Source organism: Pituophis catenifer, unplaced genomic scaffold (assembly GCF_029215685.1).
Source record: "Pituophis catenifer annectens isolate HBS135680 unplaced genomic scaffold, rPitCat1.0.hap2 SCAF_1, whole genome shotgun sequence".
Lineage (NCBI taxonomy): Eukaryota > Metazoa > Chordata > Lepidosauria > Squamata > Colubridae > Pituophis > Pituophis catenifer.
Genome location: NW_027256881.1, coordinates 175,904,366 through 175,928,040, shown reverse-complemented (window position 1 = coordinate 175,928,040; position 23,675 = coordinate 175,904,366). Strand labels below are relative to the sequence as shown.

At 35.5% G+C, this 23,675-nt stretch overlaps 1 protein-coding gene across 1 annotated transcript in view; it reads right to left on the bottom strand.

Annotated features, from left to right (window-relative positions):
* Window positions 1-23,675, bottom strand: part of KANSL1L (KAT8 regulatory NSL complex subunit 1 like) — a 48,595-nt gene that overhangs the window by 10,500 nt on the left and 14,420 nt on the right. Inside the window, exons 3-11 of the mRNA XM_070956782.1 lie at window positions 21,781-21,922; window positions 17,102-17,296; window positions 15,332-15,453; window positions 13,375-13,579; window positions 7,692-7,842; window positions 6,309-6,419; window positions 5,563-5,700; window positions 2,599-2,720; window positions 1,265-1,389 (exon numbers count right to left, since the gene is read on the bottom strand). Coding sequence (XP_070812883.1) covers window positions 1,265-1,389; window positions 2,599-2,720; window positions 5,563-5,700; window positions 6,309-6,419; window positions 7,692-7,842; window positions 13,375-13,579; window positions 15,332-15,453; window positions 17,102-17,296; window positions 21,781-21,922 — 1,311 coding nt within the window. The remainder of the gene's footprint in view (window positions 1-1,264; window positions 1,390-2,598; window positions 2,721-5,562; window positions 5,701-6,308; window positions 6,420-7,691; window positions 7,843-13,374; window positions 13,580-15,331; window positions 15,454-17,101; window positions 17,297-21,780; window positions 21,923-23,675) is intronic.

Here is a 23,675-nt window from a genome sequence, read left to right as displayed (position 1 = left end):
ATGGCATGGGCCCGGGGTACTTGCAGGACCACCTCCTACCGGCCTCCCACCACCCAGTGCGCTCACATAGGATTGCCCTCCTCCGGGTGCCATCGGCCATACAATGTCGGCAGGTGGCACCCAGGATGAGGGCATTCTCTGTGGTTGCACCAATCCTCTGGAATGAGTTACCCACTGGGCTCCGGACAGCCCCTGACCTCCACACTTTCTGCGGCGACCTAAAGATATGGCTTTTTCAGCAAATTCCCTGATCTGCTGGGAGTTTTAATTGCTTGGGGATTTTAAATTGGATTATTTTAATATCATTTTATTGTCGTGTTGTTTTATCTTGTGAGCTGCCCCAAGTCCTACGGGAGAAGGGCGGCATATAAATACAATAAATAAATAAATAAATACTAACATTATGACTATTGAAACTAAGTCATAGTTTCAAAGATAAAAGTTTTCCTTCTGATAACTGTGGACCACTGTTGGGAAAATAATGTTATACAGTGGACCTGTAACCAAGTATTCCTGTGTCAGTTCACCTTTTGAGGAGGATGTTTGTGATCTGTACATCAGATGCTGTTTGGTTCTGAAAGGCACAGCTTTTTCTCAGTAGTATTATGGTGCCAAATTCTGAATTTACACAGTATAATGAAACATATTTTACTTTAAACGTGTACAGTTTAACATTTAAATATTTAAGAATTTTAATCTAAATTAAGTATCTTAATCTTTTGTGCCTACTGCAATATTATATACACAGGTAATACATTAATTGCATTGAAGTCTGTTCATTCATTTGAAAGTTGTATGATTTGATCAACAATAAAGAGAGCTTATTATCTTTAGCAATACAAATCCTACAACTTTTCTGAATTAGCTTTGCCATTAATCTATGAGATAGGTCTCTAATATCTTTGTTTCACAGAAAAGAAATTTAGATATATAGAAACTTGTTATCTATTAACCAACATAAGACATCTGTAGCAAGAGTCAGACTATAATTGAAAGCATTAAGAACAAATCCCAAGAGCTGTGTTATAGGCACTACATCCATTTCCCTAATAAGAAGTAGCATGACTAGACCTTTCCACAATATTGTCAATTGTATACAACATGCTTTCTATCAGAACAAAGTTTTATATTATTTATTTATGTATAAAATTCAATAAAATTTCAAATATTCCACAATATTGTCAATTGTATACAACATGCTTTCTATCAGAACAAAGTTTTATATTATTTATTTATGTATAAAATTCAATAAAATTTCAAATACCTTGGGGTAAGAATTTCTTTATACTGAAGTTTCTCCAATTTTGATGGTGCAATTAATGACATAGGAATAACAATATTGTCTATGTCATAGGAACACTCACTTCTCAGTCTCCGCCTTGAATTGAGCTGTTTAAAAATTGTTTCATTAATTACATTAAAAAGCTATATGAAAAACAAATTTCAGTGCACATATTAGTAATAATACTAAGCTTTCAAACTCAAATAAATACATTAATTTCTATGTAATATTTTCTTTTGAAGCTGGCAATGTTTTTTCTTCGTTTTATAAAGTCATACTTATTTCAAATGTATAGAATGTAGAAAACTAAAAGCATTTTTAAAATGTGACTATGGTTGCTTAAATAAGAGAAAAAAGATAAATGCTTAAATAATCACTTCTAGTCACTATAGTGCCCATAGCCTGGCAAACTTCCCTTAAGTAACCATCACACTGAATTGCCCCAAGGAGTGCAATTCCTTCAGGGCAAAGCACAGGCTTCTAATCATAGCATCTTTATTTTTCCCTAGAGATGATAAGAAAGGTAACACTATAAAGTACTATCTAACGGGTGACTAAGTTTTTTCTCTGGTAAATAGCAAGGCCAAAGCACTACAAAAAGAGAAGAATTAAAAAAGAATTTCCATTTCTTGGTAAAGATTGTTGAAAGACTTGATGGGAGAGCTATGAAGAGACTGGATTAGAAAAACAAAGACAGTTTCAGAAGATCACACAGAGAAGACTTGGAAAGGGATAAAGATATAGACAGGAAATGAGAAAAAGAAAAATGGAGAAAACCAGGCAGGAAGAGAATGTTGGGTTGATTTTAAAGAAAAAAGAGCCAGAAAGTACACTTAAGTTTTGTGCATTATTACAAATGTTTTCAACATTTTGTGGCATTGGGAAGATGCCTCAGAAAAAAATAATGCAGGGCACTTTTTAAAGGATTATAGACTGCTTTTATAGTTCAAGGCCAAGATTCAGCTTCTGAATCACTCGGTTTCTGTATATTCTGTTAAAAGGCCTTAGGAACAAAAATAAACTGTAATTTGTCTTGCTATTAAATGATGTGATGTAATTTTAGCAGTCACCTAAGCAGATACATTCAGAAATCCATCCCATATTTAATAACATTTTAATTTTAAGAAATTTGCTGAAGCATGAGATATGATTTAAAATTCATTAAAGACAAATAGAAAACTTCAGTTCCTAAAAACTAAAAATTGCTTTCAAGATTCATCATTACAGAAAAAATGCCACTGCCTCATAGAAGCTATTTAAAAGTTACACAAATATTTTTTTTTAAAAAAATAGGCAATATAACAATATTATCATACCTGTGATGAGATACTGTGACTAGATCTAGATAACATGTCAACACTGGATGCTGCTGTAAAATTACTATAAGACTCCTGTCCCTCATGCTGAAAAGACAATGCTTCACAACTATCATTTGCTCCTGCCATGAACAAATGACAAAATTAACAAAATTAATTGATAATAAACATATAATGTAGATGCTTGCAAAAGCGTATCTAGAGTAGAGAGTAGGCTAGCAATGCAGTTATTATAACTTTTTCACCCCAGATAACAGAACAGAATAACAGAGTTGGAAGGGACCTGGAGGTCTTCTAGTCCAGCTCCCATTCCAGACAAGTGTCTGTCCAGTCTCTTCTTAAAAGCCTCCAGTAATGTTCTCACTGTTAGGAAATTTCTCCAATCCTAGGCTGCTTCTCCCCTTGATTAATTTCATCCATTGTTTCTTGTCTTGCCTTCTGGTGCTTTGGAAAATAGGTTAACCCCTTCATCTTTGTGGAAGCCCCTCAAATATTGGAACACTGTTATCATGTCACCCCTAGTCCTTTTTTTCACTAGACTAGACAAACCCAATTTCTGCAACTGTTCTTCATATGTTTTAGTCCTCAGTCTCCTAATAATCTTAGTTGCTCTTTTCTGCGTTCTTTCCAAAGTCTCTTCATTTTTATTATATGGCGAACAAAACTGGGTGCATTATTCTACGTTATAAAGCCTTACTTAGGCTTTATAAAGTGGTATTTTAAGTTCTGAACCATGCTCTCATTTCTTAAATCAGAAATGAAAAGCACAATGAACTAAAATAGCATTTAATTAAAGAAAACAATTGAACAATTTAGCTATACTGTCTATTGGTAGACATGACTTTGATTCTATCCCTCTGTTAAAACAACCTAGGATTGCACTGGCTTTTTTGGCTGCTGCTGCACATTAGTGGCTCATATTTAAGTGGCTATCCACTAGGACTCTAAGATTCCTCTCACAGTTCTGCTATTGAGCTAGGTTTCACGTAACCTGTAGCAATACATTTGATTTTTCTTGCCTAAGTGTAAAACCTTATGTTTCTCTACATTGAATTTCATTTTGTTGGATGCATGAATATGGAAATATACCACTTGTTACCGCAGAATTGGTTGTCCGTGCTACCATCAGTTTTAGAGCTTGAGTCATATACTGTACTAAAAGGAAACATCTTTTTAATTAACTTTTAAGTAAACTTTATTTTTTACTTTTTTAAGCAACCTAGAACTAAGAAGAAATTTCCTGACAGTGAAAACAATACACAAGTGAAATGGCTTGTCTTCAGAAATTGTGGATGCTCGGTCACTGGAGGTTTTTAAAAAGAGATTGGACAGCCACTTGTCTGAATTGCATAGGGTCTCCTCCCTGAGCAGAGGGTTGGACTACAAGACCTCCAAGGTCCCTTCCAACTCTGTTATTCTATTCTATTGATAATGATTTTATATAGAACCTATAAAAAAGGGACAGTTTCAATAGACAGTGTAGCTAAATTGTTCAACTGTTTTCTTTAATTACATGCTATTTTTAGCATGTAGTTCATTGTGCTCTTCATTTCTGATTTAGGAAATGAGACATTGGTTCAGAACTTAAAATAACAATTATGTTTGTATGTGCATTCACATGAAATTCTGTCCAGTACCTTTCATCTTTGGAAGGGTTCAGGAAAATTAGGAATATTAACTCTGCCACCCTACTACTAGCTTTTACATGTAAAACAACGAGTAAATATAATGAGATCTGCTCATTCCATTCTCATTCTTAAGCCCCATGTACACTCCAATTTAGAGATACTGGTCAGGAGAAATAAATTCACAGACCATCTTGCTTCTTGAAAAATGACAAGTAAGCAACAATTTTATTTATAATACTAAAACAATACTAGTAGTTTATTAAATCTGTATATTGCCTCTCAACAACTTTTTAATGGGATCCTGTTAATGGGAGTTTAGGAAGATTACATAGCAGAAACCATGAGTATCACAGAAATGTGAGTGAAGCTTTTCCAAACTTAATAGGTCTGTAGAACTCTGATAATATTAACATTTTAATGGGTGCAATAGCTTTAGCTTGAAAATGGAAGGATTCAAATATTACTGTCTTTGGGCATAGAGAAAACTTTTTGTTTGACCCATGGAAGCATGGGCGCTATATTTACAATTCATTTTGATATTTTTCAAAGGGTTGCTTCTTGGACAAAGATGTTATATATCCTATCAGTGTCATATAGCCTAATGAATTATTTAATGTAAAGTACTAAGGCACATATAAATGGAGCTCTTTATTCACTTACAATTGGACATAAGTTTTAGCTTTGCACAAAGGTTGAAATAAATAGACAAGAGTTTATCCTTGAGTTCAAATAGAGAATTATTATTTCACCCTATTGATTTGCAGTCATGACTTATTGTTAAAGTTTTTATTAATTTAATTTACTAGTGAAGACACATTTTCCCTACCAGAATAAATCCAGTCCAAATTCCTCTGTGCAGAGTTTTAGGTCTCCAATGTGCCTTATGCTTTGAATCAGATATGAAAATAGAGATCAGACTCTGGCTCTTAATGTTTGTACATTGGTTAAAAAATGTGTCCTTACCATAGGATCTTGCCCTCTTGAGGATGTCAGGTAACTGTCACTAAAAGAGTTCCCTTGTAAGCAAATTATAGACAATTTTCCTCCACAAAAATATTGTATTAAAAAAGAGGCTATGTTTAAGAGATGTTGCTCATTAACAATAATGAGATGTTTCTCATTATGAATGTAGAATGCCAAATTGATCTAGTTCTTAAAGTATCCATGGACTACTGCATTTTAAAATGTGCCTCAACACTCACAGAATTGGATTATTCAGGATATAAGATAACTTATAACCTGGAAAGGTGCAGTGCTCTTTTTTCAGTGGTGCTGGCAGATACATTTAAAAAAAACCCTATCCAGTATAATTGTATCATGAGTACTATGTACTTACCAGACAATGTCTCGCTTAAATGTCTTTTCCTCCTTCCCTCTGAAAACAGTTCAGATACTTTTGCCATACTTTGATATTTACAACTGGATTCATATCCATGGCTCAACTGTTGAAGAGGAGCTTTAATTTGACTAAAAACTAAAATAAAAACGAACATAATTTTACTGTGGTTCTTTATCTATTTAAATCACACAGAAAATGTTTAATTTCTGGCAGTATGCTTTTAAGACATTGAATTACTTAAAGCCAAAAATATATCAAAACTGGTCAATGATGTCAGTCACAATTTATAGATGGGCACAATTTATACAGTATATATTTTCCTTGCTGTAAAATTTATTAGATACAGAAGGGCACGTAGATTTATTTTAAATCAAACTGTTTTAAGTAATAGATATTATTAATTTATATATTTGAAAGATGATTTGTTCACCAATCAGGAAGATTCTTTAATAGTAATTTCTAGTAAAAAAAAATCTGGTTTGATATATTCATTAGTATAGAGTAAGTGCAAATCAGAGATGGATAAATTTCATTTTCCAAAGGTGCATACAATATAAAATATTTGGTCGGACCTTTTTCAGATGAATTTTCACTACAAAAATGGAATGATGATCTCAGTTCAAAGCAAGCAGATGTATATTTTTTTTTGCAATTGTATTAAATACTAGTTCTTATCAATCAGAAATATAAAAACAAAGGAAAACCAACAAACTATTGAATAATTTTTTTTTTATACTGCATACCATTTAATGGAGACATTTTGTATGCTAAACCAAGAGCAGCACCTTCAAAAGCATCACCTTTGATCTCATATTTCTTGAGTAAAGTTTTAAAATGAACATGTAGAGGAACATCTGCAAAAAATATTTAAATAGATAACTTCATATATTTATTTAAAACATTTACTGTACATAGCTCCCCATCTTATATCTAACTCTGGGGGGCTACAGTTAGCAATAAAATAATATCAACAATAAAACAACATGATACATAAATATATTAAAACTGTAAATATTAAAAACCTGGCATGAAATTTTCACTTACAAGCTTTATTATCAATTGTATCTCTGTTTATCTAAAACAAGTATCATATTGTTCATCTTTAGGTGTCTAAAGAGTCTAACAGAGTTCAACACAAAGCAGAAACAAGAGGGAGAATATTGTCATATTGTGTACATTTCAGCAGTTTTTAACATTTATAGATGTTAAAATTTACATCTATAAATATGATATGATGAAAATCTACAACATCACATAAAGACCATAACCGTCCTAGCACTTCCTCAAGAGACTGTTTCTCCAAGGACAGAATTAAGCTAGTACTGATCTAATTTCTTTATAATTGCTTTTACCAATGCTTGATCTGTCTAAGTACGGTAGATCAGCCAACAACCAACTAACATTGTTGAAATTGATCACATATTGTTCAGTAAGTATGGTTTTTGCTTGATACATCAGAATTACATTTTTATCTCACACAATGGAATCCATAAAGTACAATGGCTAGTCCTCACTTATTTATAAAATTATGGCCAGTTCTTATGCACTGGGTTCAGATCAACTATCAACAGGTTCAAATAATAGCAATAAGAATGGCTAAAACCATGCAAAGAGATGGTGGAAACTGCTCAGTTTTGAAATGACTGTGGAGGATACGACAGCATTTTTCTGATGTAACATCCAGATTTTAACACATTCTCTATCATCCTAGTGACTGAGACTACAGAATAAGATATAAAAACTGAAATCTCCTTTGAACATTAGGAAAAAGAACTAACAATAAAAACAATTCTATAAATGGAATCAATTAACTAAAAAAAATGGTATGTGTCCTTTTATTGGATGTGTTCAAATGTAGACCATTCAAACTATGAACACATTAAAATCATTACTTTGGATTCCTAATGGGAATAAGCAAGTGCTTTCCTAGTCCATGATTCTTACACACCAAATAATGTATGTATATGTGTTGATTGTACCATGACTTTCCAGCACACGGACAAAACTAATTAGAGATTTGATTATCATAACAATCAGCTTTAAGAAAATGTTCTTTTGTAATGATTTTTATACTATATTAAGATTTTTAGAATAACTACCCATGCAATAGCAGGTAACTAACTTACCTGAAGAAAATGATAAAACAGGATGGAATGATGTGTCTAGTTCCAACATGAGTTGTTTGTGTATACTAGAATTGGTGCTAAACTCGTAAGTACTTCTTTTGCTGCTTGCAATCTCTTCCGTATTATACAAGGTACTGCCCTGATGCAAAGCCTATAAAATGGCATATAGATTTGAACAAATGAAATAATGATTTGACCAATCCTAAAACAAACTTGAGCTAAAACTGAAATCAAATCCAAACAAAATAAATCACTTCTTCAATGACACAGTTCTACTAGATTTTGATGGGCTATATTTCCCTTAAAAAACAAAGTTCATTGTTTGGGTTAATTTGTGCTCAACCCTTTTCTTAAATAATGACATTACAACAAAACTAAACTGTTCTAATTGTATTTGTTTTCTAATGACAATGGATCTGGCCACAATTACCAAGCAATACATCTAATCTAAATTAATATAGTACAAATTATTAAGTTTAACTTTTTGTGACTATACATGCATACAAGTTTTAATAAAAGTCATATATACATGTAGAAAACATTTTAATAATATTTATTGAAACTTTAAATTTACCACCTTATATGTTGTGATCCTACTGAACCAAAAGAACTAATTTTTTGCTTAATTAATATGCACTTTGTCTTTTCTCCAGAAATTCCTAACTGATGAGCATAGAATTATAGAATTCTTTATTGTCCAAGTGTGATTGAAAACAGAAGAAATTTGTCTCCGGTGCATAAACTCATAGTATACATATAAACAGCAAGTAATAGGTCATAGATCATAATAAACAACAATTGATAAATCATAAGAAACCAATTGGAGAAAATAGTAGGAAAGATGAGAGGATAAGAAATGAGACAGTGATGTCAGAATTAAGTGTTCAGCAGAGTGATGGCATGGGGGGGGACTATCTTTGTATCTAGTAGTTTTGGCTTGCAATGCCTTATAGCAGCGTCCTGAGGGGAGAAGTTGAAATAGATTATGTCCAGGATGTGAGGGGTATGTAGAAATTGAAGTCTGTATCTATCCTGTTTGGTTGCAGCGCCAAACCAGACAGTTATTGAGGTACAAATGACATACTCAATAATTTCTCCGTAGAACTGTATCAGCAGCTCCTTGGGCAATCTAAGCTTTCTGAGTTGATGCAGGAAGAACATGTAGATACTAGAAACTTCAGCTAGTAGAAGAGAGATTTTTTTTTAACCAGAGAAAACATTCTAGAACATGTAGCACTACTATTATATCATAATCTGTTTTCAAACACAATGCAAAGGACTCATTATCACTTCTTAAATGTTACAATGCCTTAAGCAAAAGTAAATGTATTGTTTGGTCATTTGACTATATTAAGAAACTCTAAAAATAGTACTAAGATAAAAGTAGAACACCTTCATAATATATTGTTGGCTCTGCAATCAACCCAAATCTATTCTACATGATCCATCCTCTTCTGGATGGTCTTTGATATAAAAGACACAGTCCTCTAGTAATATGCAAGATCATTCTCTGCAAAAAGTACAATTAATTTTGACTGTTCCAGTATGGCTTAGATTATTAAAAAGGTTTAGGCAATTAATTCTTGCTACAGAGTAACAGCAGCACCTTGAATAACTGAACCACCAGAAATATACAATCTTTTTGAAAAATATAAGATTTTTCTGCAAAAAGTACTTCAGGAAATCTCTCATACTTTACCATAGAATTGTGTGGTTCAATCTAGCTCTAGAGAAAGGTCTTCTAAGGTGCTGAGGCATGTAAATTATTAAATGCTTTCTACCTGGAAATCTGATTTATGTTATGCCAGCCTCTTCAAAGACTTGGTACACTTAAGATATGCTATGTCATCATGGGCAGTGAAATCCAGGAGTTTTTGAAACTTTAGCTAGCTTTCAGGTCTGCTTGACCTGGGGAAGTGAACAGAAAATCCCTATTGTGAAATAGTATGACTAGCACAAGTGCAGGAGAACTGCTGAAAATCTGCTCTTCAAAAGACAGTTTTTATAGTCTGAGTCCATTGATGGATTCTGAAACCAGCAATTAAATAATTGTTAGATGACTTTGTATTGGGGGTATTCCCAGCTCAGCCTTCAGTGCAAAGATGGATATCCTAAAACCTAGATATTTTAGGAACCTTGTCTCTCAACATGAATCTGCTAATTACCAGAAAACACTGAAATAGTCCTTTCTTATGTCACCATCAGATCTCAAATAGGATAAATAGGAAAAAGCCTTATTCAAAGTAGGATCCACATGAAAGATGAATTTTGCTCCTACCTAGGTGAAGTTTGATTTCACCTGATTTCTTTTATTCTGGAAAGGCTAAAAATTCACTAATACCTGATGTGCCTTTCCCTCTGTTTCTTCCTTGCAATACATGTTATATACCTTAAAAAGGAATCTATTCATTAAAGTTCATGTGACTTTTTAAGAAGGGGAAAGAGTAGCTGTGCTTGCATGAGGTAAGTGTCAGAATCATTTTGAAGTGTTAAGATTTAACTAACATGATTTTTTTTCTATTGCAATACACCACGGGGGGGGGGGGGGGTAATATTAACTTACATTTGGAAAAATCTTGGATATTAATTCATAAATTTAAACATACTGGTGGGTGATTTTTGTTGTAAAAGCAATTCCATCGTAACACACAAACACACACTTACAGAAAATATTTGAATGCAGCTAAAGGAGTTTTGTTACACTGAATAGTTTCTTTTCATATAAAGCATAAATTGAATCCAGAGTAGAAATTGAAGCTGCATGTTAACAATACAAATGTTTTGTGGATTCTAGAGGCTAAAATTCAGGATATATGTTTATTTTGAAAGGAGTTAAATTGCCCTCCTTAAAAGAACAGGTATAAAATGTGTGGATCTGGATCTGGCTTAATGGTCATATTTCATCTGGGGCAAAAAGGGCCTCAAGATTTTGATTAATACAATTATTGGTAGTTTTTTCTAAATCAAATGCTGTGGTCTTTGTAAAAGGTTTTTAGATGATGAGCCAAAAGAACATTTTAGCACTTTTCCTTACTTATGAGTCTTTTCTGAGACTTCATGGCTCCCTCATCATTGTAGCAGCTCCCTTACAATGATAATAAGCATGAATTTGCTGTTAAAATTAATGAAGTCCATGTTCTTGTATCTTCTTATATGGGGTTAAAGTATGATGTTTAAAACATGTTATTACTTTTACAACAAACACATTCATGTCACTTGAGTACACTGGATATACCAAAGGACTCTAAAAGCTATCACGGTTAGAGCAGAGTTGGGAATACACTGCATATGTTTTGTACTGATTTAAAAATCACAGGGTATAAAACTTAGTGGAAAATTACTTTTATGGAGATTAATATTCTCAAAATTATACTTGATAGAATAGAATCAATTTCAATTTGTATTTATAACTAACAAGTTGTATCAGAAGCTGTGGGCTTCCTATGTCTTGTTTAGCTGTGTCTGGACAAATTAAGAAACTGATGCACAAAGATGCTCAGTAAGATTTATATGCCAAGATGGATAAGCTACAAGTATAATTTTGAAACTGAAAAAAATATAATTACAAAAATGCCCAAGTATCTTAGAAGGATATTTAACCAGGTGAGATTTGAACAACTAGATACATTGGTAAAATATGAAATGTTTAGTTAAATTTCTATCGAGATTCTCAATCATCCAGGTCAGAGTTGTCCCAAAGATGCTTTTCAAAAGGCAACTGGACTTTCTTGGTTTTTTCCCCCTTGAAAACATTTCACTTCTCATCTAAGAAGCTTCTTCGGTTCTGATTGAATGGTGGGGAAATGGAAGGATCCTTCTACTCCCCATCATTCAGTCAGAACTAAAGAACTTTCTTGGATGAGAAGTGAAATATTTTCAAGAAAACAACAACAAAGTCCAGTTGCCTTTTGAAAAGCACCTTTGGGTTTGGTTTAATCCCCTATCATAAATGTACATGTGTTGGAGGTACAGCAGAAACTGAGGATATAATATATATTGTATATTATTTGAATGTTTGTTGTCTCCATATCCCAGAACATATTTTAAAAGCGCAGTCAGAATATTACAATAAAATGGTCCCCTTTTTGAATAAAACAGTGCAACTGAGAGCCACATATGTCAATATAACTGAGGTAAACTATAAAGTGATAAGAACATATGAATCAAGTTTTTCTTTTTGTTTTGTTATCAATAGTCTTATTCAATTTTTCTGTACATCTTTTTTCTGTAATCTTCAACTTATGAAAGTAATGGAGCCTGCCCATTTTGGTTGTAAGGTGTGAGAACTTTAATTGAAACTTGTTGAGTGAAAGAGCCCTCATCCTGGATCACCCCAATGCATACATTAAACAAATGTAGGGGTGAATGCAGGGGTGGTTAAATGTGCATGAGGTGCCTCAGGGATGCCTGCCTGGGGCCTCCCCCACCCCAAGATAAGGGCGATGCAGAGGGAGTTGCTTTGCCTTGTTTGAAACCTGACCTGGAAGGCAAAACTGTTCTCCCCCCCCTCTTTCTGCATTGCCCTTTTAACATTGAACCTTTCATTGTCCGTTTTCCATGTCACTGCATCAGCTCCTGTTTCTCCCCTTTCCTTTAAAAACATTTTTTACCAGGAAATTTAGAAACTTCAAAGCACAAACTGTGGCTCATTATCCTGTTTTGAGTTAAAGAGGCCATACAGAAAGGCAGAAGGCTGGGAAAATGCTGCTTTGCCGAGGTCAGTTTGAAAATGGCTGCTCCACATGGTCCAGTAAGAATGGCACACAATATACTGAGTTCTGCAGATCTCCGGAAGGTAAGCAAGGATTGTGAGGGGTGGAATGGGAGAGCGGGGAGCTGGCCCAGTGCCTTTGGTGACCTAGCAGGGCGAGGATGGTGGTGGGAAGAGATAGGTGGGTGTTCTTCAGCATCTCTGCAACGTTATGAAGTCTCCCGGTCATTCATAAGTGCGAATGACCAGATAACTTTTATAAGCACATGGCTTTTGGGAGGTATGTTGTAACTTTGAATGGTCACTAAATGATCTTCAGGATTACCTGTATTGTGTTATGGCCTATGGCTAATCTAATAAAATATTGTTATGGATATATTTTTGTGTTTTATGCATCATGAAACATCTTAGGATGTTTCAACAATCATCCTAAAAACCAAGCTGTTTTTTAAAAAGTTACACAGAATCTGAGAAGCAATAAAATGCTTCTAAGCCGATAAATAAGATTGCTTGAAGAACTTAAGAAGTAAACTATTTTTTTGCTGACTTTTGATTTAAAAAAATAAAACCAAAAGTTAGGAATGTTGACTGCAAAACAGCAGATGGTTTCTGACACCACCTTTATTTATAACAATTTAAATATTCTCTGGACAGAATTGCATGTACTCTTCTGCAATATATGCCTAATTTTGGCTTTGCATGTTTGATTCTTACTTTAAAGAAGTACAGAATAATATGAATAACATTTGTTCTTTCACTGAATCCAATTAAAATATGACATTTGCAAGACATATGAAAGTGTTGTGTACAGCCAGCCTCACATTTATCCTATATATTCAAGGCTCTCACAAAAACAGAAATAATATGTAAAAATAATATATATACATACAAACATACTGGGATTGACATACTGATGTATATATTGGCTGGAATCTTAACACTATATTAAAGAAAGTGGGAAAACATCTGCACCTGGTTATTCAAAGTGAAACCTGTGTTCATTCTATATGACTTTCTTCTCTGGAAACTCAGAAGTGGTCTAGTGCGAGCAGATGTGCTCATCAGAGCAACAGTAGATGTTTTCAGTTTCATCTTTTCTTTCCTCCTTCTCTTCAGATGTTGTTGATCAGCCAGGCAACTACTAGAAGATGAAATTTCTTCTTTGTTCTCTGATTCTCTGAAATATACCTAACTATTATCCCAGGTTGTCAAGCATATTAAAAACTCACACTACAGTTACACTTACAGTTAATATTAACGTAAATATATTAATTTAAAAATCTATCGTTATATCAGAATTAAGTAACTGATTTTATGAACTATAGCAGTTGTGTTACCAGATATATTAAAGTAATATAAAAAAAGGAGTGGTCTTGTTTTCTTTTGTCCTGAAGACAGGACAAGAAAAAATGCATTGAAACAGCAAGTAAGTAGATTCAGGTTGGGAATTAGAACAGAAAGAACAGAAAGTCTTCAAACTGTTGAATAACGATAGATTCAAAATATTTTAGCAGATGCATTGAGCAGTTGTTGGACTACATGAGATAAATTCCAACTCTAAGGATCCATGACAGTTGTTCTTTGGTTCATACATTCTTTCTTTTACTTAGTTTAATTAATGTATACATAAATAATATTTGTTATTCAGATATATTGTGTTACATTCCAGCGTGAATTGTAAATAATGAGATTTTTAATCTTTGGGTACTGAACAATTAGATTCCAGTGCCTCTAGTTTTCTTCTTCCATGAACAATTCATCCATCTTCTACACACTGTGGGTACCTCCACAATGTACTTGCATTTGGTGCTAATTTCCCTTGGTGAGCTCAAAGTGGCTTCCCACTCCCCACAGTTCTTGGCACCAAAATGGTCCCTCTTCTTAAGTTGTGAAAAAGCTACCAGAGTAAAGAAGCAACTGACTCAAAAGAAGGGCTCAAGTAGTCAAATGATCAGGAAGAAAATCAAAGAGTAAGAGGATTTGGAATTTTTTTCTCTGTATAGGGATCATTCTTGAAACTTGGCAACCACTGAAATTCTTTGGTATCTAATTTACTTCAGTAAATATTACTTATTTGAAGTTTTGGGATTTCTTCTAAGTTTTCCTGAATAGTTACTTCTGCTTATGGAATAAAGCCTGACATGTGTAAAGTAATGATAAACAAGACCCTAACCACAATATTTTTAAACAATTGTTTCAAAATATTGAGGCCTGTTCTCTAATTATCAATCACAGCTAACAGGAACACATATAACGAAGGCCACCTGTTATCTATACTAAGTGTAGGCAATGCAGTGCTTGTGGGCACCAATATTCCCAGACAAGTCTTTTGAAGGTGATAGGTTCCTGTACCACCTGCCTTTTTTATTTACTAAAATTAAATGTATAAATTGTCATGATGTAAATTTAAAGCGTCAGATTCTAGCATCATTATTTACAATAATCCCTGGACTTTGGTTTGTTATACTGCTCATTCTTGAAATGTGCCCATTACACAGAGAACAATATTACTCAAAAATTACTCAATGACTGCATATCTCCATGCCCTGAATTATTGGATAACTAATTGGAGTATTTTTTAAAAATATTTCCCTTTATTATTTTTATAAATAACTCATGGCAGCAAACATACCTAATATTCCTTTCTCCTCCTATTTCCCCCATAACAACACTCCTGTGAAGTGGCTTGGGTGGAGATAGAATAACTGACCTATAGTCACCCGTTCGCCTTCCATTTGTTAACATTTTTCTATTATTTGAGTTCCTTGGACACAGAGTTGTAAGAGTTAAAAGTAAATCTTTCAGTATCTTTTTTGGGAGGAGGGGAGTTCTCTGATGAGGTCAAGGTAATGCTGTCATTTTATATATATGCTCATATATGCTAAACTTACCCTGATGTTATCATGTTAGTTTTCGAAGTGCTACCTACCTTAAAGAGATGCCATTAACCAATTCATTTTGTTTACAGGGTTTTGAAGAAAGTGAAGATGATGTTGGAGACAGATTAAGGGGAGCAATCAGACTGCTTATTATTTCACTCAGTTGAGCACTCTGAATGGTACAAGGAGAAAAAATATATATTCAATTTAATATACTATAAGTACTTAACTAAAAAAAATCAGTTGTGTCCATATTATACCTAAATTCTATGCTTCATAACTGAATCTTACCAATATCAAATGAAGAGTTAATTTGAATTTTTAAAATGCCTTGCAAAATAATATAGACCATATCAAACTCAAATCCTAAAGAGATTTATGAAAATTTAGAAGACATTGATATATGCAAAAACCAAAACAAATTACAATTGTAGTGTCCATGTTCCTTACTGAGAAATAATCCCTGAGATCTTGAGGTGGCTCCATTATGGCTGTTAACGTATGACTTATTAAGGTTATTTTCTGATATACGCATATTTGAACAGTTGAACAGCTAATCTTAAATTGAATACTACCTGTAAAGCACAAGGAAAAGCCAAGGATTGTAATTCTCTTTCTCTATAAATGTGAAATATTTCTCTTTTTGTGCTGATAAGTATTTTACCAATAAAAGACCTTCAATATGGTATAAGCAGAAATTATATTTCATCCTTACAGAAAATTAATGAAGACATAAAGAAACAAATACAATTCAAATCTAGAATCTTCCTTGAACTCCCCTCCTACTGAGTAAACCTAATACATTGCCTGCTAACTATACAGGTAGTCCTCGACTTATGACATTAATGGAGTCTGCCCATTCATGCCAGAAGTTGAGGACTGTTAAATGAAACACCTAACGATCTCCCTGTCCTTGCTTTCCCCAATGAATTTATTAAAGAATGCATGGGTCATTAGTCCTTCGGGAGAAGGGCAGTATAAAAATTAAATAAATAAATAAATAAATAAATAAATAAATAAATAAATAAATAAATAAATAAGGTACAGCATGGAGTGACTCAGAGATGGGGGAAACTGAGGGAGGCCTAGTGCAGGCACAGGCACTCCCAGGAGGCCTCCCCATCACTGAGATATCCCATGCTCTGCCCCCTGCGTTTCCCAAAGCCCTATGGGCCTCCTCCATACCCCACCCCATCACCATTCACTTACTTACATTTTGACGAGCTCAGGAAGAGAAGGCTGCTTCCTCGCTGGACCATGTGACATAATCAAGGAGAAATCCAATCGATTTTGCTTCTGTTGCAATCTTTACCTCTCCAGCCAGCATAAAGTACTACGATTTCTTCTTAGCTCTACCAACGCTAGTTTTACACCAAATTTTAGTGGTTTACTCTAGCTGGGGAGGAAAGGATTGCCATGGAAACAAGAAATCAGATTTCTTCTTTGCTCTACCAGCACAAAGCTAGCGTAAAAATCCTTTCTTTCCCAGCCAGGTTAAACCATGATTTCTTCTTAGCACCACTAGTGTAAAACTAGCGCTGGCAGAGCTAAGAAGAAATCGTAATAGTTTATGCTGGCTTAGAGAGGAAAGGATTGCACCACAAGGGGTGGGGGGGCTGCAAAATTTGAAACGGATTTGAGATGTGCATTGTAACTTCAAATGTTCATTGAATGGACTATAATACCGCAAGGATTACCACTTTTACACCTGGGAGAAATACTTAGAAAAGTAGAAGTGTTTTTATGGATTATGAGTTAAAACATATATGAATTTTAAAGTATATTAACTAATGCACATTGTGTTAGTTTCATTTTAATACCTGTTTTTCAATATTACGAAGAAGCAAAGTTGGACTGCTGGGTGACATTTCAAAATCATGTTCTGGCCAAACATCCTGCCTCTGTAGGAAAGCTTGTGAGTTCCCTATAGAATTCAATGCCTCTTGATCTGGTAATTGTGTACGTTTCTTCAAGATGTCTTTTGGGACTGAACATTCTTCTAAAATCACCATTCCCTAGACAATAGTAAATGAGCATAATTAGACTGATAATCAGAGTTACCTTGTAGGGTATATAGGCGGCATAAAAATGAATTAAAATAAATAAACTAATAAAAATCTGAACTGTAACTGTTAAATATTAATTGAAAGCGCCACAGAAAAACTGGGACATTGCTGGGGGCAGAAGAGAGATATCAAATAGCTTCTTATTTAATTGAATTAACTAAAATAGCAGGAAATAATTATAATGTATTCCATATAATCAGTTGCATTAAATATATATCTTAGTTCTCTTCCAACTTCAAAAACAATCAGTTTTCAACATGGACCTTAAGGGACTTAACCAAACAACCTGTTCCTTTCATAGAAGTCTTATTATATTCTAAATTATTTTGCATAGGATCGCCTATATTTAAACTATAAGAGAATTCTCCATTGCCTTTCTCACTGATTTACATGCATATTTATACCTCTTTTTATTGCTATCCTTAGTGATCAGTATACATGCATTCAATGTATATCGCTATCCTTAGTGATCAGTATACATGCATTCAAGATAAATCTTAGTTACTGCACCTTTTTCCTGGGACAATTTAAACTGGAAAAGTGATGCTGAAATAGCCTTGCAGCAAGATTTTTTTAGTTGGGCAATCCACACAATTCTAGTAAAAAGCAGAGCCTTTCAGTTAAACTCAACTCCTAGTGACTTTATGGATATATCCATGCAATTTTCTTGTCCACAGATATAGCTTGCCACTGCCTTCTTCTGAGATGTTTTTCAACTACTCAGTCTAGTACAGTGTTTCCCGGAAAATAAGACCTGGTCTTATATTTTTTGGGGCTCCAAAATAAGCATTAGGGTTTATTTTTGGGGAAACACGATATCAGGGTGATCAGCCTGGCTGGATCCCCCACTACCCCAGCATGCTCATAAGAGGCAGTGAGCGTGTGGGGGGACGACAGTGTCCGGCAGTTGCTGCAGCCTGCCAGTCTCTTGGTCGGTGTACTCTGGGGCTACGCAGCTTGTGCAACACAGGTGATTTGATTACCTGTCCAAGCAGCAGATGGAGGCAGAGGTGCGGGGGGAGGCAGATGATCCCGACGTGCTGCGCAGGCCGCAAACAAGCTGAGAGAGGCAAGCACAAGCCTCCCGCAGCTGCCTGCCCCCTCTGTCCTACTGTCTCTTGGCTTTCCTACAGCCTGTGCAGCGTGTCTGGATTGCCTGCCTTCCCCCTGTGCCTCTGCCTCTGCCTGCTGCTGGTGCCGCTGCACAAAGACAAGCTGTGGCTGCCCACTCTGGCCCATCAACTCTTGCCTCTCCCATGGCCCACATCTAGATCACTTGCCTTCCCCCGCCTCTGCCTCCGCCTGCTGCTTGGACAGATAATCAACTCACCTATATTGCAACGAGCTGTGGCTGCTGCCAGACACCATCAGCCCCTGCTTCTTCAGCGTCTCCACTGCTGGCCATGCCCCACACACTCCTGGCTAATGACGACCTTTACTGGGGGTTATTTTGGGAGCAGGGCTTATATAAGGAGCATGCTTAAAAATCAGGCTAAGGCTTATTTTCTTGTTAGGTCTTATTTTTGGGGAAATGCAGTATATAACAGCTGATATACACTCACTTTGGTGAGTGTCTCTCACCAAAGAACTAATCAGGTCTGAACCTCCTTTGCTCCTGAGCCAGAAAAGAACACACTATTTTAGTTGGGATATATTTTATTTTTAGTTTGCTAATTTACAGTAATATTCACATTTCTAGCACTCTGAGGTAAAAGATGGAAATCCTGGCAAGAAAACTTTCTCCTTAATCCTCCTCTGGACATATTGATTATATATAAATATAAATATATAAAGATTTATTATAAATAACAGGAATTAAATGACTTGGGTTTTTTAAAATCCTTCCATATGTTAAGTTACAATAAATTAAAAACTGAAAATCTAGATTTACTGTAAGTAATGATTAGGAACTAAAACATAATGGAAGATGTAATCAAGCTGCTAAATATATAAAACTGTTTCTGTTCCTCCATGCTTGTACATTATCCATTATTTCTTATCAAGTACTCCAGAAAAAAATATTATAACTAGTGCAATTATAGCAACTATAGTTGCAAGAAAAAGTATGTGAACCCCTTGGGATTACATAGAGTGTTGCATGAATTGGTCATAAAATGTGCTCTGAACTTCATCTAAGTCACAACAATAGAAAAACACAGTCTGCTTAAAATAATACTACACAAACATTAGATGTTGCCATGGTTTAATTGACCAGTAACATGTAAACATTCACAGTGCAGGGAGGAAAAAGTATGTGAACCTTTGGACTTAATAACTGGTTGACCCTCCTTTGGCAGCAATAACCTCAACCAAATGTTTCCTGTAGTTGCAGATCAGACCTGCACAAAGATCTGGAGTAATTTTGGACCACTCCTCTTCACAAAACTGTTTCAGTGTAGCAATATTCTTGGGATGTCTGGTATGAATTGCTCTCTTAAGGTCATGCCACAGCATTTCAATCGGGTTGAGGTCAGGACTCTGACTGGGCCACTCCAGAAGGTGTATTCTGTGCTGTTGAAGCCATTTTTTTGTTGAATTACTTGTATGCTTTGGGTCATTGTCCTGTTGCATCACCCATCCTCTGTGGAGCTTCAGTTGGCAGACAGATGGTCGTACGTTTTCCTGCAAAATGTGTTGATAAACTCTGGAATTCATTTTCCCATCAATGACAACAATCCTTCCAGGCCCTGAGGCAGCAAAGCAGCCCCAAACCATGATGCTCCCTCCGCCATGTTTTACAGTGGGGATGAGATTTTGATGTTGGTGTGCTGTGCCTTTTTTTTCCCCACACATAGTGTTGTGTGTTCTTCCCAAACAACTCAATTTTGGTTTCATCTGTCCACAGTATATTTTGCCAGTAGTGCTGTGGAACATCCAGGTGCTCTTTTGCAAACTTCAAACGTGCTACAATATTTTTTTTTGGACAGCAATGGCTTCCTCCGTGGTGTCCTCCCATGTACTCCATTCTTGTTTAATGTTTTCCTTATTGTAGATGAGTCAACAAAAATGTTAGCATGTGCCAAAGATTTCTGTAGGTCTTTAGCTGACACTCTAGGATTCTTCTTTACCTCATGAAGCATTCTGCGCTGTGCTCTTGCAGTCATTTTTACAGGACGACCATGCCTAGGGAGAGTAGCAACAGTGCTAAACTTTCTCCATTTGTAGACAGTCTGTCTTACTGTGGACACATGAACATCAAGGCTTTTGGAGATACTTTTGTAACCCTTTCCAGCTTCATGCAAGTCAACAATTCTTGATCGTAGGTCTTCTGAGAGCTCTTTTCTGCGAGGCATGGTTCACATCAGACAGTGCTTCTTGAAACCAGTAAACCCAAAACAGGTGTGTGTTTTTAAAGGGCAGGACAGCTATCAGCAACACATCCAATATCATCACACTGATTGGAGTCAAGGTTGGCTCACTCCTGGCTCCAATTAGTTCTTGGAGAAGTCATTAAGCTAGGGCCTCACATACTTTTTCCTCCCTGCACTGTGAATGTTTACATGTTATGTTCAATTAAACCATGGCAACATCTAATGTTTGTGTAGTATTATTTTAAGCAGACTGTGTTTTTCTATTGTTGTGACTTAGATGAAGTTCAGAGCACATTTTATGACCAATTTATGCAACACTCCATGTAATCCCAAGGGGTTCACATACTTTTTCTTGCAACTGTAAACATAAAATTAAAAATTTACCTTTTCAAGGATCGCATTACTATATAAGTTGATCCTAATTCAGGCTATAAGAATGTACCTTCCATTAAGTTTTGAATAGAAGGGGAGACTCTGAATAATGTTTACCACCATCAAATCCAATATCTAGATTCCAGACAACTTTTTCATTTGTCAATTTAGATTTCTCAAAACATTTCTGTATAGAGTTCATGGATTGCATAGAAAATACCTATCAACAGTTTTACATGTTTTTTTGAGTAAACACTTTTAATTAATAATACCTTGCTGGCACAGCCCCCTAAGGAACGCAAGGCTCCACAATGCTCCAACTGAGGTGTCCAGCCAAAAGGTGCAAAGAACGGAGGGAAATCCCCTCAGAAACCAGCAAGGCCAGTAACTGAGGGCCAAATCTTACTATATAATCACTGAAGCATAAACGAAGTCCAAAGAACAGTTCAGGTCACACCAAGAAAATCCAGCAGTATAGAGAAAGGATAAGGAAAGGGTGGACTAGAAGCAGCTAAAATTAGCCAAAATAGCCAGAGATACAGTCCCACACGCCTGTCCAGACTGACGGACTGAGTCAAAAGCTGGATCTGCCCAGTAACAAGGGTGGGACTTAACAGCTATGAGAGACTCAGTCCATCAATCTGAATGGGAAGGTACAACCCATCCTGGCTGCTGTCTCCACCCACAATGGAGAATACCTATCAACAGTTTTACATGTTTTTTTGAGTAAATACTTTTAATTAATAATACCTTGCTGGCACGAATCTGTCTGTGAAGGTCAGTAAGTTGTTGAATTTTGTATTCCAGTTCAGAAATCTGATCCTGAAGCCATGTCCACTGACAGCCAACTTTAGCTCTTTCTACCAACCATTTCCAGTCAGATCTACAGTTACTGAGAAGATAGAACATTGATTAGTCAATGTAAAAATAACTTATGTATTCTGAATCTTTATTTAAAAACCACAAGTCTTTTAATACATTGTGTCAGATTATTTTTAAAAATTCTGTAAGACTCATGAGTTTTCACATTTAAGAGTAACACATCTATTTTTTTTAATATGAACATAATAGATCATTTATACTAGTCTAGACTATAGACTTGAGACTATATACATATTCTGCATTATTATTTTGATGTATATCCCATTTTTCAAACATTAGTGCATTCATGAGAGTTTATCTCTGGGTAAAATTTTAGATGGTAGGCAGTAAATTAGTATGCAGTGAACAAAGATGATAAGGGGTCTGGAGACTAAACTGTACACTGAATAGTTGACAAAACTAGGTATGCCTAGTCTAACAAAGACTACTGGGGGTGACATGATAGCAGTCTTCTAGTACTTAAGGGGCTCTCACAGAGAAGAGGGGTTGACCTATTTTCCAAAGCACCTAACACCAGGACAAGAAATAATGGATGGAAGATCATTAAAGAGAAATCCAACCTAGAAATAAGGAGAAATTGCCTGACAATGAGCACAATTAATTAATGGAGAGGCTTGCCCTCCAGAAATTGTGGGTGCTCCATCACTGGAGATTTTTTTTTTTTTTTGATTTGATTTATATGCTGCCCTTCTCCGGAGACTCAGGGCGGTTTACAATGCGTTAAGCAATAGCCTTCATACTTTTGTATATTTATACAAAGTCAGCTTATTGCCCCCCAATCCGGGTCCTCATTTTATCTACCTTAGAAAGGATGGAAGGCTGAGTCAACCTTGAGCCTGGTGAGATTTAAACTTGCAGTAATTGCAGGCAGCTGATGTTAATAACAGTGCTTTAGTCTGCTGTGCCAACCAGGGCTCATCTTCACAAAGAGATTGGGCAACCACTTGTTTAGAATGTTGTAAAGTCTCTGCTTATTATTCTGTGTTCTATGTTGGTATTCTATGGTCTCATTAAAGGTAAATTAACATTTCAGCTAGTGCAGAATGCGGCCGCACGGGTTGTAATGGGAGGATCCCAATACTCCCATGTTACACCTCCCCTGTGCAACTTGCATTGGTTGCCGATTGCCCTCCAGGTGAGATTCAAGGTGCTGGTATTAACCTATAAAGCCCTTCATGGCTTAGGCCCAGGATATCTGTTGGACCACCTGCAACCAGCATCGACTTCCCATCGCCCGGTGCGTTCCCACAGAGAGGGCCTACTCAGGGTCAGCTAGACAATGTCAGCTGGCGACCCCCAGGGATAGAGCCTTCTCTGTGGCTGCGCCCATCCTTTGGAATCAACTTCCCATGGGTCTTCAGCTGGCCTCTGACCTTCGTACCTTCCGCCGTGAGCTTAAGAACTGACTGTTTAAACACCCTAGCCAGGACTGATGGGGTCTACTGTTTTAAATTGGTTTTTAGTCTGTTTTAGAATGTTTTAATTTGTATTTATTGGGATTGTTTCATTTGATGTGAGCCGCCCTGAGTCCTTTGGAGAGTGGGCGGCATATAAATCCAATAAATAATAATAATAATAATAATAATAATAATAATAATAATAATAATAATAATAGTAATAATTATTATTATTATTATTATTATTATTATTATTTGTGATATAATTCTAGATCAGTTAAATATGAGCAGTTGATAACCTTAATTCTGATTTCTATTACACAATTCTTCAGGCTATTATTCATTTGGTTTTCTGCAATAGATAAT